The 15,071-nt window shown below is 39.8% G+C and overlaps 1 protein-coding gene across 2 annotated transcripts in view; it reads right to left on the reverse strand.

Annotated features, from left to right (window-relative positions):
* Positions 1-7,497: 7,497 nt before the first annotated feature.
* The window catches only part of TRMT61A (tRNA methyltransferase 61A), a 100,610-nt gene continuing 93,036 nt past the window's right edge, over positions 7,498-15,071 (reverse strand). For both annotated transcript variants that reach the window (XM_067555006.1, XM_067555004.1), the window contains exon 5: positions 7,498-7,736. In XM_067555006.1, coding sequence (XP_067411107.1) covers positions 7,723-7,736 — 14 coding nt within the window. In that variant the 3' untranslated portion in view covers positions 7,498-7,722. The remainder of the gene's footprint in view (positions 7,737-15,071) is intronic.

The raw sequence follows: 15,071 nt of genomic DNA on the forward strand, positions 1-15,071 counted from the left end.
TGTCAGAGGTTAGCGGAGTCCAAGAGTACATGATGGTGGGCTCACCTGCAGCCTCTGGTGGAGAGATGACTGCTGCCTGAATTCCATGAAGAAATGCCTTGCTGCTCATCTTTCTGCTTTGCTGCCTCTTGCTGAGGCTGTGCTGCTTTATCTGACCAGTCATTTAGTATCACCACCGCTTAGCCCAGCTATTAGTAACTAAAGCGCTAGGGTTGGTGGATGGGGGCACGCTGCTGCTGTGTCATCTCTCAGCACTATGCTGTCTGCAGCTACCATACCAAGTCCGGGTTCTGAAGCTCCCCTGCCTAGCTTGACTACTACTGATTTCAGCTATCACTGACTTAATGGGGTGGGGAGAACCTCACTGCTGCATCTCTCACTGCAATGCCATTTCCACAGCTCTACTACCTACCTCCAGCCAAAAGCTACATAGAGAAGAGTTTACATAGCACATTAGATGAATAAGCAGCAGCTATACACCAGGAAAAAACATCTGTCTCCTCTCTCAGTTGAGTTTCAGCTCACTACTCAGCCCGTGTCCTGCTAAGCTAGTGGTTAGGCTGCTTGCTAGGATACAGGAGACCCTGGTTTGAACCCCCACTCTTGAGCAAGCAGTTGAACTCAGCTCTACTACTTCTATGGTGGGCAGCATAATCACTACATTATTCTGGGATGGGATGCTCTCAGACTCTCCTGTTGAAGCTGTCCCACTTTGCATAGCTACTTATTAGAGCATCAACTTGAACGTGATTCTCCCTCTGCCAGGTGAGTGCCGTTACCACCATGCTCTAAGCTATGCTGCTCTCAGTCTCTCCTGTTCATGTTGTTGTACTTTATACAAGTACATAATTATTCACTGGGCCAATGAGAGAGAGAGAACAACTCTATAGCCTGGTGATTAAGGTATTGGGGAAGGAGAACTAATAATGATTGACTTCAGGAAGGGTGAGCTGTTTGATGCCCATTTTGCTTCAGTCTTCACTAAAAGGTTAATGGTGACCAGATACTGAATAGTAGTAGGCATCCTTCGGTCTCAAGAGACCATGGGTAAGTGCCCTGGAGAAATGTGCTCAGTTGGTTTTATGGCAGCAGCGACTGTGGCTGAAGAGACCCATCCAAGAGAGACAATTTCTGCTGTATTTGTCACATTTAAAGGTGCTGTTTTGATCCTTTGAGGTCTGCCTTCTCCAAGCTCTTTTCTCCTCTTCTAAGCTAGACTGCTTCCTCTCATAGCTTTGGAGGCCTTTATTGAGCTCTTGTTTCCAAGGCTGCGGCCTTGAGTGTGATCTTCTCAGTTATCCGTATCCAGGTCCATTTCTTTGAGGTCTTGCTTGCACACATTCTTTGTGTTATATCAGCCAACCAACAGCTGTGGTTATCAATTGGAGGTGACCAAGCCACTCATGCAGGAAGGCAGGAGCAGAGCAACATTGTTCCTATCTTTAAAAAGGAGAACAAAGAGGACCAGGGAACTATAAACTAGTCAGCCTAACTTCAATAACTGGAAAGATACTGGGACAAATTATTAAACAATCAATTTATAAATGCCTAAAGAATAATAGGGTTATAAGTCAAAACCAACACGGAGTTGTCAACAATAACTTATGCCAGACCAATCTAATTTCCTTCTTTGGCAGGGTTACTAGTCTAGTAGATGGGGGAAATTGTAAACATCATATATCTTGATTTTAGTAATGCTTTTGATACAGTCCCACATTTTCTCATAAGCAAGCTATGGAAATGTGGTCTAGATGAAGTTACTATAAAGTGGATGCAGAACTCATTGAAAGACTGGACTCAAAGAATAGTTATGAATGGTTTGCTGTCAAACCAGTGGGACGTATCTAGTGGGATCGCTCAGGGAACTGCTCTGGGTCCAGTGCTATTCTATATTTTCATTAATGACTTGGATTATGGAATGGAGAGTATGCTTATAAAACTGTGGATGACACAAAATTGGGAGGGATTGCTAGCGCTTTGGAGGACGGGACTAGAATTCAAAATGACCTTGACAAATTGAATAATTTGTCTGAAATCAATAAGAAGAAATTCAATAAAGACAAATACAAAGTACTATGCTTAGTAAAGAAAAATCAAATGCACAATAACAAAATGGGGAATAATTGCCTAGTAGTGCTGCAGAAGAGGACCTGGGACAGTGTTTAGTTTGAAAAAGGTGCCGGAGCTCAAGCAATATTTTTACATTTATAATTGATGCAGCAATCTCAGAGGTGCCAGTGCTATGAACTGCCAAGTCCAGAGGTGCTGGGGATTAGCCCTGGCAAGCCCTGTCACAAATTAATCACTGATCTGGAATTTATAATGGATCATAAATTGAATATGAGCCCACAATGTGATGCTGTTGCAACAACAACAACAATAACAACAAAACCCCACAAAAAACAAAACAAAACAAAAAAAACCCCACACCAGAATGTTAGCTTTAACAAGAACTTTGTATGTAAAACACTGGAGGTAACTGTCCTGCTCTACTCAGCACTTGTGAAGCCTCAGCAGAATTACTATGTCTAGTTCTGTGTGCCACACTTTAAGAAAGATGTAGACAAATTGAGAAAGTCCAGCGGAGTGCAACAAAAATGATAGAAAGTTCGGAAAAACTGACCTATGAAGAAAAGTAAAAAAATCTGGGCATGTTTAGTCTTGAGAAAAGAAGACTGAGGGAGGATTGATGATAGTCTTCAAATATGTTAAGGGCTGTTACAAAGAGGATAGTAATCAATGGTTCTTCATGTCCACTGAAGGTAGAACAAGAAGTAATCGGTTGAATTTGCAGCAAGGCAGATTTAAGTTTGATATTAGGAAAAATTTTCTAACTATAAGGATAGTTAAGCTCTGGAAAGGGCTTCCAAGGGAGGTTGTGGAATTCCCAACTTTGGAGATTTTTAAGACCAGGTTGGACAAACACCTATCAGAGATGGTCTAGGTTCACTTGGTCCTGCCTCAGCGCAGGGGGGTGGAATTGATGAACTCTCAAGGTACCTTCCAGCTCTACTTTTCTATGATTCTATCTAGTCACTTTGGAGGTAGGAGATGTGGATTAAAATCTCCATTCTGTTTGATTTAGAGGAGGGATTTGAATCCACATATTCTAGCTCCCAGGTGTTTGCCTTAGGCCTGATCTACACTACAGAGAATTAGGTTGATGCAAAGCAGCTTACGTCGACCTAACTATGTAAGTGTGTACACTAAAATTTCGCTCCTGCTAACATAATTCGCCTGCTACACTGACTTAATAACTCCACCTCCACAAGAGTCAATGTATGCCCCACTCTGACAGTACTATCTGTGCAAGTGCTCCTGGTGAGGACGTGCACTGCTGCCACAAGGAGCAAAGTGATGCACAAACAATGTAATTACTGCAGCAAGTATATGCTGACATAAATTAGGTCAACTTATTTTGGAGTAGAGGCATAGTCTTAGCCACCACACTAAAGAGTCATTCTCTTTCTTTGGTCCAATGAATATTTACATAGTTCTACAAAGGGGAACAGTGTCAACAGGAGAAAATGAGAGCCCCTCCACCCCAGAATAGCCTGTAGGTAGGATACCCAGCTTATAAGGTGGACATCTTAGTTCAAGCCCCTGTTTTGGAGTGGATATTCAAACCTGGGTCTTCCACATTCCAGATAAGTGTCCTAACCCCTGTGATGAACATACTGACCAGGTCTCCTGGTATATCAGGGAGACTCCTTTTTACAACAAAAAAACACCTGATTTTATAGTGTTATCTCCCACACAGAATAACAAAAGGCAGCAATTTATGCCAAATTCAAAAATTTAACATTACCCAGAATCATATGTATCAGCCATGCTGCACATCAGCATAGGCTGTGAAGTAGGGAGTAGGGGGGACCGGGGCCCATGATATGGTTGCTTTTTGGCTGGGCCAAACCTGTATGACAGGGCACGGTGCTACTCACTCAGGTTTGGTTCAACCACCACCACAAATCTCCCTAAAATTAATTTGAAAATGATGGTCCGTAATGTGCTAAATGTTATAAGGAACAGAGTCCCCCCCACTTTGCTGACCTGGAAAACATTTTCCCAGTTGAAACTAATCAGATTAAATTCACAATTAGTTTCAGTTGACCAAAGCTGCATTTTCTGGCATATAAACTATTTGGCAGGAAAATTTTGCCCAGTGCTACACTTGAGAGCCCTAGCCACTTGATTACATCTGAAAGAAAATTGGCTGTCCTAATTCTTTTTATAGATATGGAACTCTGAAATGAGAGCTCTGTAATGATGATCTGCATAATGAGATCCTAGAGAGAGGCACATTTTGCCAGTAAAAATCCTTACGTAAGTGGTCTGTTTCCATTTACTGTATTTGACTTTGGTTCCCTACTTAATGAATGTTTACTCCAGTCTTCTACTTCCTTTCAGCTTCCTCTTTGAAAGTGAAAGAGGTAAGGAAGAGGGGTTCACTTTTGCTCACCTGCTTTCCTGTTACTGTATGTTCTAAAAACTAACTAAATAAAATGGTTCAACTTTTAAGATCAGCAAATCAGCCAGGTTCATCCCCATTCCCTTTGGGAAGGATAAAATGATAACTTTCTGTGCTTCACCATTGCCTTTGCCCTTACAACTATCAACTTACAACTTAAATCATCAAAGGAATATTCCACAACTACCTTCACTGAATACACTAGCTGGTTCAACAGTCTGTCTGGAACAAACAATGACTGACATTGCTATTGCTTCTTTCATCTAAAGAACCAAACCATAGGCTAAACTGTGTTAATTAGGCACTGGCCCATGAGCGGGGTGAAGTAGAGCCATGATCTTGAGGAGACCTGGGAGGTAAATAGGGTAAAGTCCTGTCCCCATTAAACTTAGTAGGAATGTTGCCATTGACTACAAGGGGGCCAGGATCTTGCCCTCTGCATTTTGCCTCCCAGAGCTCCCATAGGAGTGTACATTCTCCTTTGTGGCCAGCAAGCTCTGCTGATTGGTGCAGAGGAAGATGGGCCCATGGGCCCATAACTGCTCCTTTATGCTGGGTAGAGCATGCAATGATGTTGAGGGGGAGTGACCTGCTCTCAGGACTACCATCATGCCTGATTCCTACATGGGGGAAGTAAGGGGCTCCGTATGCCCTCTCTGCAGAAGCCAAACACAGTCTCATGTATTCTATATAATGTCAACAAAATGCCAGATCTGGGGAGTAGCATGGTGGATTTTAAATAGCTCAGACAGCAACACTGCGCCAAGAACAAGTCCTTCTCCATTTGAAACTCTAGGGAAATATTAGGTAGACTGGAACATTATCCGAATTGTAAGGTATTCGAGGCACCAGGATTACCTCTTACTCTTGTGAAAATGATGTGGGATTCTGAATGACCACACGGCGTCAGGGCCTCACTTTTCCATTTCATCCAATCAGCAATAAGCATTTCAAAGCTTCTGCCACCTGACTGACTACTGAATCACTACTGAAGCATATTTGACCCTGGAAGTTTCCCATTAAAGTACTGACCCAGACCAATCCGCTTAATTTATTAAGTCCGACAATATCACAGCTCCTGGTAGTAGGACAGCAGAGATATTCCTGTCTAGGCAGATACATTTTCATTATTGAAATAATTTTTTTCTTAGTTCAAAGAAAACAGTGAACATGTGAGGATGGAGGATCATGGACATTTTTAAGAAAGGAAGAAAAAAGTCAGAATTATGCCACAAGGTGGCAGTCTGAGCATATAGTTCAGCTGAGGTTTTAACCAAAATGTTCTAGGTGCTTGAGCAAACTCCTTCCATCCAATAAAGCAACATAAACCAGATGAGTAATTTAATGTTAACACTCCTTCATCTACATTTCCATGACACTATAATTACTAAGACAGTTTTTACATTTATTTCAGTGTTTCAAAACACTAGAGTCCTAGGGAGAAAAGAAGGAGATAAATTAACTCACTGATTTCTTGATGTGCCCTTGCCTAATTGTTTAGTATGTAGTCTTATAGTTTTGCCTTAGCAGCCTCATTCTACTCTGCATTCTCTGTAGTTAAACTAGCATTTTTTGGCATCTTTTCTGAATTTATTTCTCTTTTTTTAATGTAATATTCTTCAGTCAACTAATTGATCTCAAAATAGCAACTTTAATTCATAATTTTCAGGTTTTTCACACAAATCCCTTCTTAACCGTCTTGGCTGTCTAACTTATTTTTTGCAGCCTTCTTCCTCTCTTGTATGAGCTTTCGCCTTTGGAAAAATTTCATTCTCTTGCTTTATTTTGTTTTTTGTTGACATAACATCACAATGTGCTCCAGCACTTTTCTAGGATGAAATATATAGACCCAAACACAGTATTTGAAGTGCCTTTCCACTGAATTCCTTTGATTTAGCAGTGGAGATTCTACTACTTGTATATAAAAGTATTTGTTAGTTACTATCCTACATGACAGTTATTGCAACCAAGGGCAAAGTTGAAGGGATGGTAGTGGATAAGTGGAATGACACATTAAAGAACTGTTAATCAGCACCACAGAATAGTACTGTAAAATAGCAAGAAATCCCAGAACTTGATGTATGGTAGTAAAACAAAGGCCATTTAGTCCTCCTTGAGGACAACACAAGATAATGATTACAAACTAACACTATGACAAGGTACCATTTACACAGCAATGTACAAATTCTAATGCAGCCATTATGATTGTTCTTCCTGATAATCTTTATGTAATCATCACTTTCAATAAAGGCCATCTAACAAATATGCCAGTCCTGCTCCTATTGAATGACTTAATGGGAGCAAGATCAGGCCCAAAGGATGTGTATTTAGTATATGTAGTATTTTGTATATATGCAAATATAACTCATTGCACGAAGAAAAAGGGGCTGCAACAAAATGTAATACAGGAGGCTTCAGTCATTTTCCCCCCTGTGTTTGTAAAAACCTACTTGTTAACTTCCCCTTCTGATCATTGAAAAGGATTTAAACATTCTAAATCTCAATTCTTACTCCTACATCGTCTGACCCCCAAAACCTCAATATATTCCCAGCCATTCACAAGACTCCCATCTCCAAAGGATTAACAATGCAGTGCTTGTTACAAGCAAGGCATGAGCTCATCCATTGTAATCGTTCTACTGCTTTGGCTGCTCTTCCAAAGTGAAGTTTTGTGGCAATTTATGAATGTGTACAGGGGAACTAGTGCTACACAAACTTGGGTTTAATCTTCAGAGGGTAAAACTGAGTGGATTACAGCCTTATAGCTGATGTAAGAATAGGATTTCTGAATGCAGAAAAACACTGGCTGTTAATGTAAAACAGTCAAGTTTCAATTCAAAATGCAAAGTTTCTCAAAGGATTAGAGAAGCAGTATCTGAGTATAGTTTGCGAGCATCTATACAATCTGATATTCAAGTAATCCTTTCATCATTTGACATTCAGAACCGAAGTGAAACAAAGAAGAAATGCAAATTAGCAAGTTTTGAATTTTATGTATTTATTGATTTTTAAATTTATTGTTGTTTAAACTCTCAGGGAATTTCTGTAATAGCTGCATTTCATGCAGATGAGTTATAATTGTATGGGAATGGCACATTTTAATTGGATTAGCTGCTGCTTTCAGAGCAGACAGCATCTCAGCAAGGCAAGTTGCTAGTCCAGTTGCTCAAGCTGTGAAGTAGAAAACTTGGATAAAATGGTGCCTTGCTTCGTGCCTCCCTGCAATCCAGAGCTCGGTGATTGCTATGCACTGATCAGCTGGGAGACCCTGAAAAGACAAGAAGAGCAGCATGAATTGTCCCATAGACACAACTGGATATTCTTTGCCAAATGGGGCTCTAACTCCACCATATATTTTCATGTGTGTGAAAGCACAAAATAATGTGAAATTGTTTTTATCCTTATATCATCTAGATAAGAAATTAGTGTAGTGGATGCTAGGGAGAGAGTGAGAAGATCTCTGTTCTGTTCTGAGATCTGCTCCCTACTTGCTGTGTGACCTTAGGGAAGTCACTTCACTTCTCTGTATCTCCAATTTCCCAATCTGTAAAATCAGGATATTGATACTTTCTTTTCTAACAGCTTGATCCAAAGTCTTCTGAAGTCAGTCGAAAGACTTCCATAGACTTCAGAGGGCTTAGGACCAACCCTTCATTATACATTGTAAATAAGTTTGGAAGGATTAGATTTTTATTGGTAAATGTCAGTAAACATCAATTTCACCACACACAGATGAAAAGACAAAATAAATTTCCATCAATAATAATAAAAATATACAGAAAGGCAAAGTAAGAAAAATTCTGCTTGAGAACTACTTATTTGTTTGATTTAAGGATATTTATTTTGACATGTGATGTTGACAATTGGTGTTTTAAACGTTATAAAGCTTTAAACATTATAAAGTTTTAACTTTTTGAATCTTAACTTTTACTGTCATTAAATAATTGTCTGACCTTCCCCCAAGACTTTTTTTAAAAAAAATTGAATTCTGCCAAACCTAATTGTAGAAAAACAAAAGGGCCCAAACCATTTTTTCCTTTTGTATTTCCCCTTTAAAACTCCACCATAATTGAGATGAGCCTACAAACAAAGTCCCAGATGCAAATGCATTTACACTTTGCTGGATGAGGTTTTGGAATCTGAACCTGGATCCCAATCCAAATTTTTTTACCTCAGGTCTTTTGGGGGTAAAAGTTGGGGTAAAAGTCGGAAAAGTTGGGGAGGGGAGGGTGGAGAGCATGCTATGATTCTTTACTGTCAACATTTCTTATCTTCTTTAAACATGGGTTTTTCATTCAAAGTCCAGTTTTGTTTGTGCGTCATTATAAAGGAACTTCATTAGAAGTTCTCCTGTGAACACATTTTGAAGAGTGTCTCAGTTTTAGGACCTTGATATTTAATTGCTTTTAATGGTTCCTCACAGAACAATCATCAAAATATTCTATTAATAAAGACAATAATTTGTTTACGTAACACACTAAAATGGTATAACTCTTACAGGTGGCAGTGAACTGAACAGGGAATGGAGAGTGCTCACATTTTTATTTATTATTTGTCTACTGAGATGAGCCCCTTTGAGGCCATTTTCTTATGGTTTCACATTGAAAAAATAAACATCTCATATTTCTCCCATCCACAAAATAGCTACCCTCTCTAATAATTCTCAGTGTTATTGGGACATTTTAAAAGCTAAGCCCTCTGTCTATTCAATTAATGAACTAATTAATCTAGAATTGGTGTAAATTCAGCAAATAATAGAGCTATTGCAGTATTTATAATTACTGTTGCCAATCTGTGACTATCTAAGACTTCAAGGTTGCGCTATATTGCAGATGATGATTGTTTGGAAATTCCTGGCTTATGCAGTGTTGCAACTCAGACCATCCAAAAGCAAAGGGCACCTACCACTTTAGATAAAGGAGAATCTCTTTTGGCATTACAGGGCCTATGAAATACAACTGAGCAGTTCTTGTTCTAAGCAGTAGGATGCAGTGATGCACATGCACTAACCAGTTCATTCTAGTAAGTTGCATTTTTAATACAACTTTTTTATTCAAGGAACTCAAACTACTTTTGATAATTAAGCATTGGAACACCCAAGTGAGGCAGGTAAATACTGTCATATCAGCAATTTACACATGGGTGAGGGTAGGAAATTGAACAACAGAGGGACTAAGAGACTTGCCAAACATTACAAAGTGAGGCTCTCTCACAGCAAAGAATAAGAACTTAGAACTCCTATCCTTGTGTTCTAACCATTAGCCCTGCTGTCTCCCGCTATGAAGATAAAATGTTTCCATATTTAAGCTGCTTTGCAGATAAGCTCTGAGCTGGAGATACTCAAATGCATCATAATTTACTTTAAAAGTAAGCATGATCAGCCAAGATTTGAGAATATTTTAGTTATTGTCTTGCTTGTGAGTGGGAAATATATGAAAAAGCCAGCAAAGTGGATTTAATGTTTTGTTACTTTCAGGAATAAGGCTATGGAAAGTCATGGAATTCAGGAAACGCTGCTGGTATATATTGTCTGTTTAATAACACATTTATCAGCACATAAAGACAGAGTGTCACGAGTAAATGTCCTTAAGTACATTACAATGCCAGTCTTGTGCAGAGAAATTTAGCATTCCGCTTGCATTGCTGCATCTGAATGTGGCGTGTTATGCAAAGGTTGCCTATATTTTGTTTATATCATTAATAACCACTAGATGATTCTTCAAACACCTTATTTGCTGCTCCTTTTTGAAAGAAAGATGTAAACAGCCAGCAAAATTTTCCACAGAGATGCTATTCATGAAAATAGTTTGCGATGCTTTGCAGCGTGCTAGCTGCAGTTTTTAGTTTCCTGGGAATAAAGCCTATTAAGCAACCCTTCTGTTGGAATTGCCATAGCAACCCTCACACAATGCCAATGTCCTAGATTTTCCCCAGCCTCTTGTTTCTGAACTGACAACAGTGATTTTAATGCTCCTTGAACCAAATGTTTGCATGTGGAGACTGCTTTAGAAAAATGCTTTTAATCAGGGCGGGTTGTTCTCTTTTCTTTACGCTTGAGAAGAGAGTAGGGAAAACTTTTAGCACAGCATCCCTTTCTGCCTCCTGTAAGGCAAAGTTGCATAATGACCTTACAAACAATGCCAGGTTCTCCAATTTCAAAATCATTCAATGTTATGAGACACTGTGCAAATGATCTTTTATGTCTGCATGTGGATGAATTTTCATAGCTATTTTACATCTCTGGGTTGGGAGTTTTGGAAGGGATGGCACAAAAATAGAAAACAAAGCTACAGACTAATTGCTGTTGCAGAGTCAGAGCATCTCTCAGATCTGACTGTAGAATAGTACAAATTAGGGACCCAATGTAAATCAATGGGAGTGTTTCCATTGATTTAATGGCAGGTTGATGTGGACCCAGTCTGGTGATGATACTCCATAAAAAAGGGTGGGTTTCTCTGTTGATTTTAAGCATTTGCTGGGCCCCAAATCTGAATGTTATCATGTAGGTTCTGTAGCTGTAGACTGTGGTGGGAAAGCCTCCATAGACATTCATGGGCACAATTCAATGGCCAGTAGTCTAACACATGGTTAAAGCTGGTGACATGTGAGAGTGGGTAAGCAGAAAGAACACCTAAGGATGCTATTAAGAGCCTATTCCCAGCAGCAGTTAGAGATCACGCTGTATCTGACTCAAAACAAGCAAGGAACAGCTTCTTCTGCACCCTTAGAAATCACCCCAATTGACAGTTAATAAACATATGGATAGATATTTACATTATAAATACATTCCCTTGTTTAAAAGAAAAATCAATGGTACCTTATAAAAATGGTCAAACTCGTATGGTGAAAATGGTAAATAATGGATGTATAGAGTACTGTAGGGGCTCCAGCTATGTGATATATAGTGATATATATAGTCTATATACATAGACACCATAGACTCCATCCCCAAATAAAATATCCCTTGGGGCAGATTGTTAACCTCTTAATCACAGTGCTAGGAGTCAATAAGATTACTCAAGTGAGTAACTGCTCATTATAAAAAGGGGTTCACCATCTGATAGTAGATTAATAACCATGACCGTTTAATAACAATGCTTAGCACTTCCATATTCAAAGTGCTATACAAACATAATTAATTCTCACAATACACCCCTGAGGTTGGGACATGTTATTCTAATACAACCCAGGCAGTTGTGGCACAGAGAGGTAACTGACTTGCCCAAACCAGACCAGTAGAAGGAAATTAGCATTAGAGCTGGGATTATTAGCCCGCACAGCTCCTAGCTCCCACTCCTATGCTGAACCCATGTTGTTTAGTCTGTCTGTTTTACAGGAAGTTACACTAGAGTCTTAGGTGAGACCCATCTTCCAAAATGGAGGGTGACCTTTGGTCCCTGCTGCCACATTAATGACAGCTGTTCTACACTGGAGATAGGGGAAAAATGCTTTCCCCAGTACAGTGACACACAATGAGGCTTTTAAAAGAGGGGATGGTGCATCCGATTCCCCTGATCTATAAATATATAACACAAAGAATCTAAAATCGGTGGAAAACATTTAATAACAAACAAATCTGAAGATCAGAAATTTTATACCTGGCTGAACTTTATTTAACTAGAGGTGTAATGGTTTGTGCGACTCATTTTCTCTCACATTCCTGTAGAAGGTTGGGAAATCAAATTCAATGATCTTTTGTTTGACTGAGGTTATTGTCCGAGACACTGGAAAGCCCAGGGCATTGATTTCATTTCCACGGTGGCTGCAGAAACTCTTTCTGATCATCTCTTTCAACCACACAAGGCAGTCTCACGTTCTTAAACCAAACACTGTTAAGATGTTCCATAGATATCCCACCCCTACAAAATATTTGCTGCCAGTTATTAAAATCAAGTTAAGGGGTTGATCTATCAGTTCTATTTTAACTTCCCAGCATCATTTTTCTGTATTGTTGCTAAAATGATCCAAATTCTGGTGCAACTTCACTGCTGAGTTTGACCTAGTGTATAATATAGCATCTCTCTTCCAGTCAGGAATATAATGGAGTCTTCTATAAGGTAAACTTGAATATAATACATTTTTTTCCTCTCTGAGTATGTCTCATTTCTAACTTGAGTGCTCGTACTACTGCTGTCCTAGCTGAGGTGATGTAATTCTATGTACTTCCCATGGTTAAAAGCCTAAGAAATAAGCCACAAGGGATGAAGGAACAGCTAGTTAGAGGGGGGGTTACAGCTTTAAGCCAGCAATATCCAAAGACAAGAGGTTTGTGGTTTTTTAAAAAGAAAATCATGCATTATGCCCCAATATTGACATATTTGCTCCCTGTTTTGTCAAGCGGTGCCTTAGGATGTTTGTAAAGCACTGTGTGAACTTACCGTGCTACATCAGTGATGTATATGTGTGTGTGTATATATTTTTCTGGTGCACATGTTTGGGAAATTTTCCCCTCTAAAAGGGTTTAATGTCCTTTAAAGGACAAGGTTTCTTTTTCCCCCTAGATCTCTATGGAGGCTGTAACTGCAGGTTCCTCTCCCATCCCCAACCTGGTCAGTCCCCTCAGTGGAACTTATAACTATAGAGCTTTCCTCCCCCCGGCATCATTCCCCACAGTGGAAGCAAAGATGATGCGTCAGGCTTGCAATCTTGTACAAGGTTGAATAAAAGCTGTAGTAAGACTTGTTGGGAGCCCCTCTGCAATCTTGAACCAGCCCTGGCTTTTGTAGAGCTGATACCTCTCACCCTTAGGAGAGTCCTGCCAGATATACTCCCCCAAAAGGAACCCTAAATATGAATCTGTTCCTATCCTCCAGACTAGACATGTCGCTGTGGTGGCCAATGCAAAGAGCAGAGAGGTTCTGGGAGATATTCTTTCCAGACAGTGATATGCAAAGACCTGCTCATTAGAAAGTGTGAGCTGCTACTATAATTATGCACCTAATACGTACAGCAAACTAAACTGAGTTCATAGCTCAAAACAAGGCTTTTAAGTAAGAAGCAGGATTATTTAAAAAGACTAAAATATCTGAAGAGGCTTCACACTAACCCAGCAGAAGGTAGGCAAAAGGCAGGGGGGGTTCCTGCTGTGACAATGGCATAGCTGGATGAAGCACTGAAATCTATGCTCCAGAGGATGCATATTAAGTCCTGCGCTATAATGGCACACATTTTGCTAATGCTGCTATAGTTCAAGGTCTCAGGATTCTTCAAAACCCTCTCAGAGCCCATTATGGATCTCCTCCGTCTCCAGCAGATGGGCCACATCACAATGCCTTCTCCTTTGGTGGAGGGAGGGTGGAACTTAGCTCATCAGTGCCACCAGAGAGTGTTGGTGAAGATAGCCACACGACCACAGGGGCAGCTCCACAAACACTGGCATGCAGCACTTTCTATCTCTGAAAAACCCCTGAGGTCAGAGTGACTGGAGAAAGAAAGCGGAGGGCCCTATACATTATTACACATTTTAAAATGCTGTCAGTTGTTTTGACAAACGTTAGGGGAGAGAAGTGTGAAGCAGAATAGTAATGGACCAGATTCGGATTCTTAGGATGCTTCTGTAACTTACCATGTTTCCTTTCCTAAAGGGAATGAATGAAGTTGGATGATGATGAGTTTACAGCCTGGCCTAAACATAAGAATGACCATACTGAGTCCATCTAGCCTAATATTATGTCTTCTGACAGTGGCCAATGCCATGTGCTTCACAGTGAATGAACAGGCAATAATCGAGTGATCCATCCCCTGTCATCCACTCCCAGTTTCTGTCAATCAGAGGCTAGGGACACCCAGAGCATGGGGTTGCATCCCTGACCATCATGGCTAATAAACATTGATGGATCTATTCTCCATGAATTTAGGTAGTTCTTTTCTGAACCCCATTATAATTTTGGACTTCACAACATCCCCTGGCAGCCTGTTCCACAGCTTGACTGTGTATTGTATAAAGAAATACTTCCTTTTATTTGTTTAAAACCTGCTGCCTATTAATTTCATTGGGCGACCCCTTGTTCTTGTGTTATGTGAAGAAGTAAGTAACACTTCGTTAGTCACTTTCTCCACACCAGTCACAATTTTGTAATCTCTATTATATCCCCTCTTAGTTGTCTCTTTTCCAAGCTGAAAAGTCTCAGTCTTTTTAATCTCTCCTCATGTAGAAACTTTTCCATATCCTTAATAATTTTTGTTGCCCTTCTCTGTACCTTTTCCAATTCTAATATATCTTTTCTAAAATGGAGTGACTAGAACTGCATGCAGTATTCAAGGTGTGGGTGTATCATGGATTTATATAGTGGCATAATCATATTTTCTGTCTTATTATCTATTCCTTTCCTAGTAGTTCCTAGCATTCTGTTAGCTTTTTTGATTGCCGCTGCACATTGAGCAGATGTTTTCAGAGATTTATCCACATGACTCCAAAATCTGTTTCTTGAGCAGTAACAGCTAATTTAGATCCCCATCATTTTGTATGTATAGTTGGGATTCTGTTTTCCAATGTGCATTACTTTACTTTATCAACATAATAATGTAGCCTTTGCTATATTTCTATGGTATCAACTAGAGTCAGGGGAGAAAGGGACCAGGAGTTCTTCTAAATCCTTGAGGA

This window comes from Emydura macquarii, unplaced genomic scaffold (assembly GCF_026122565.2).
Source record: "Emydura macquarii macquarii isolate MOO-44397 ecotype Brisbane River unplaced genomic scaffold, CSIRO-AGI_Emac_v2 contig_1551, whole genome shotgun sequence".
In the NCBI taxonomy this organism is placed as follows: Eukaryota; Metazoa; Chordata; order Testudines; family Chelidae; genus Emydura; species Emydura macquarii.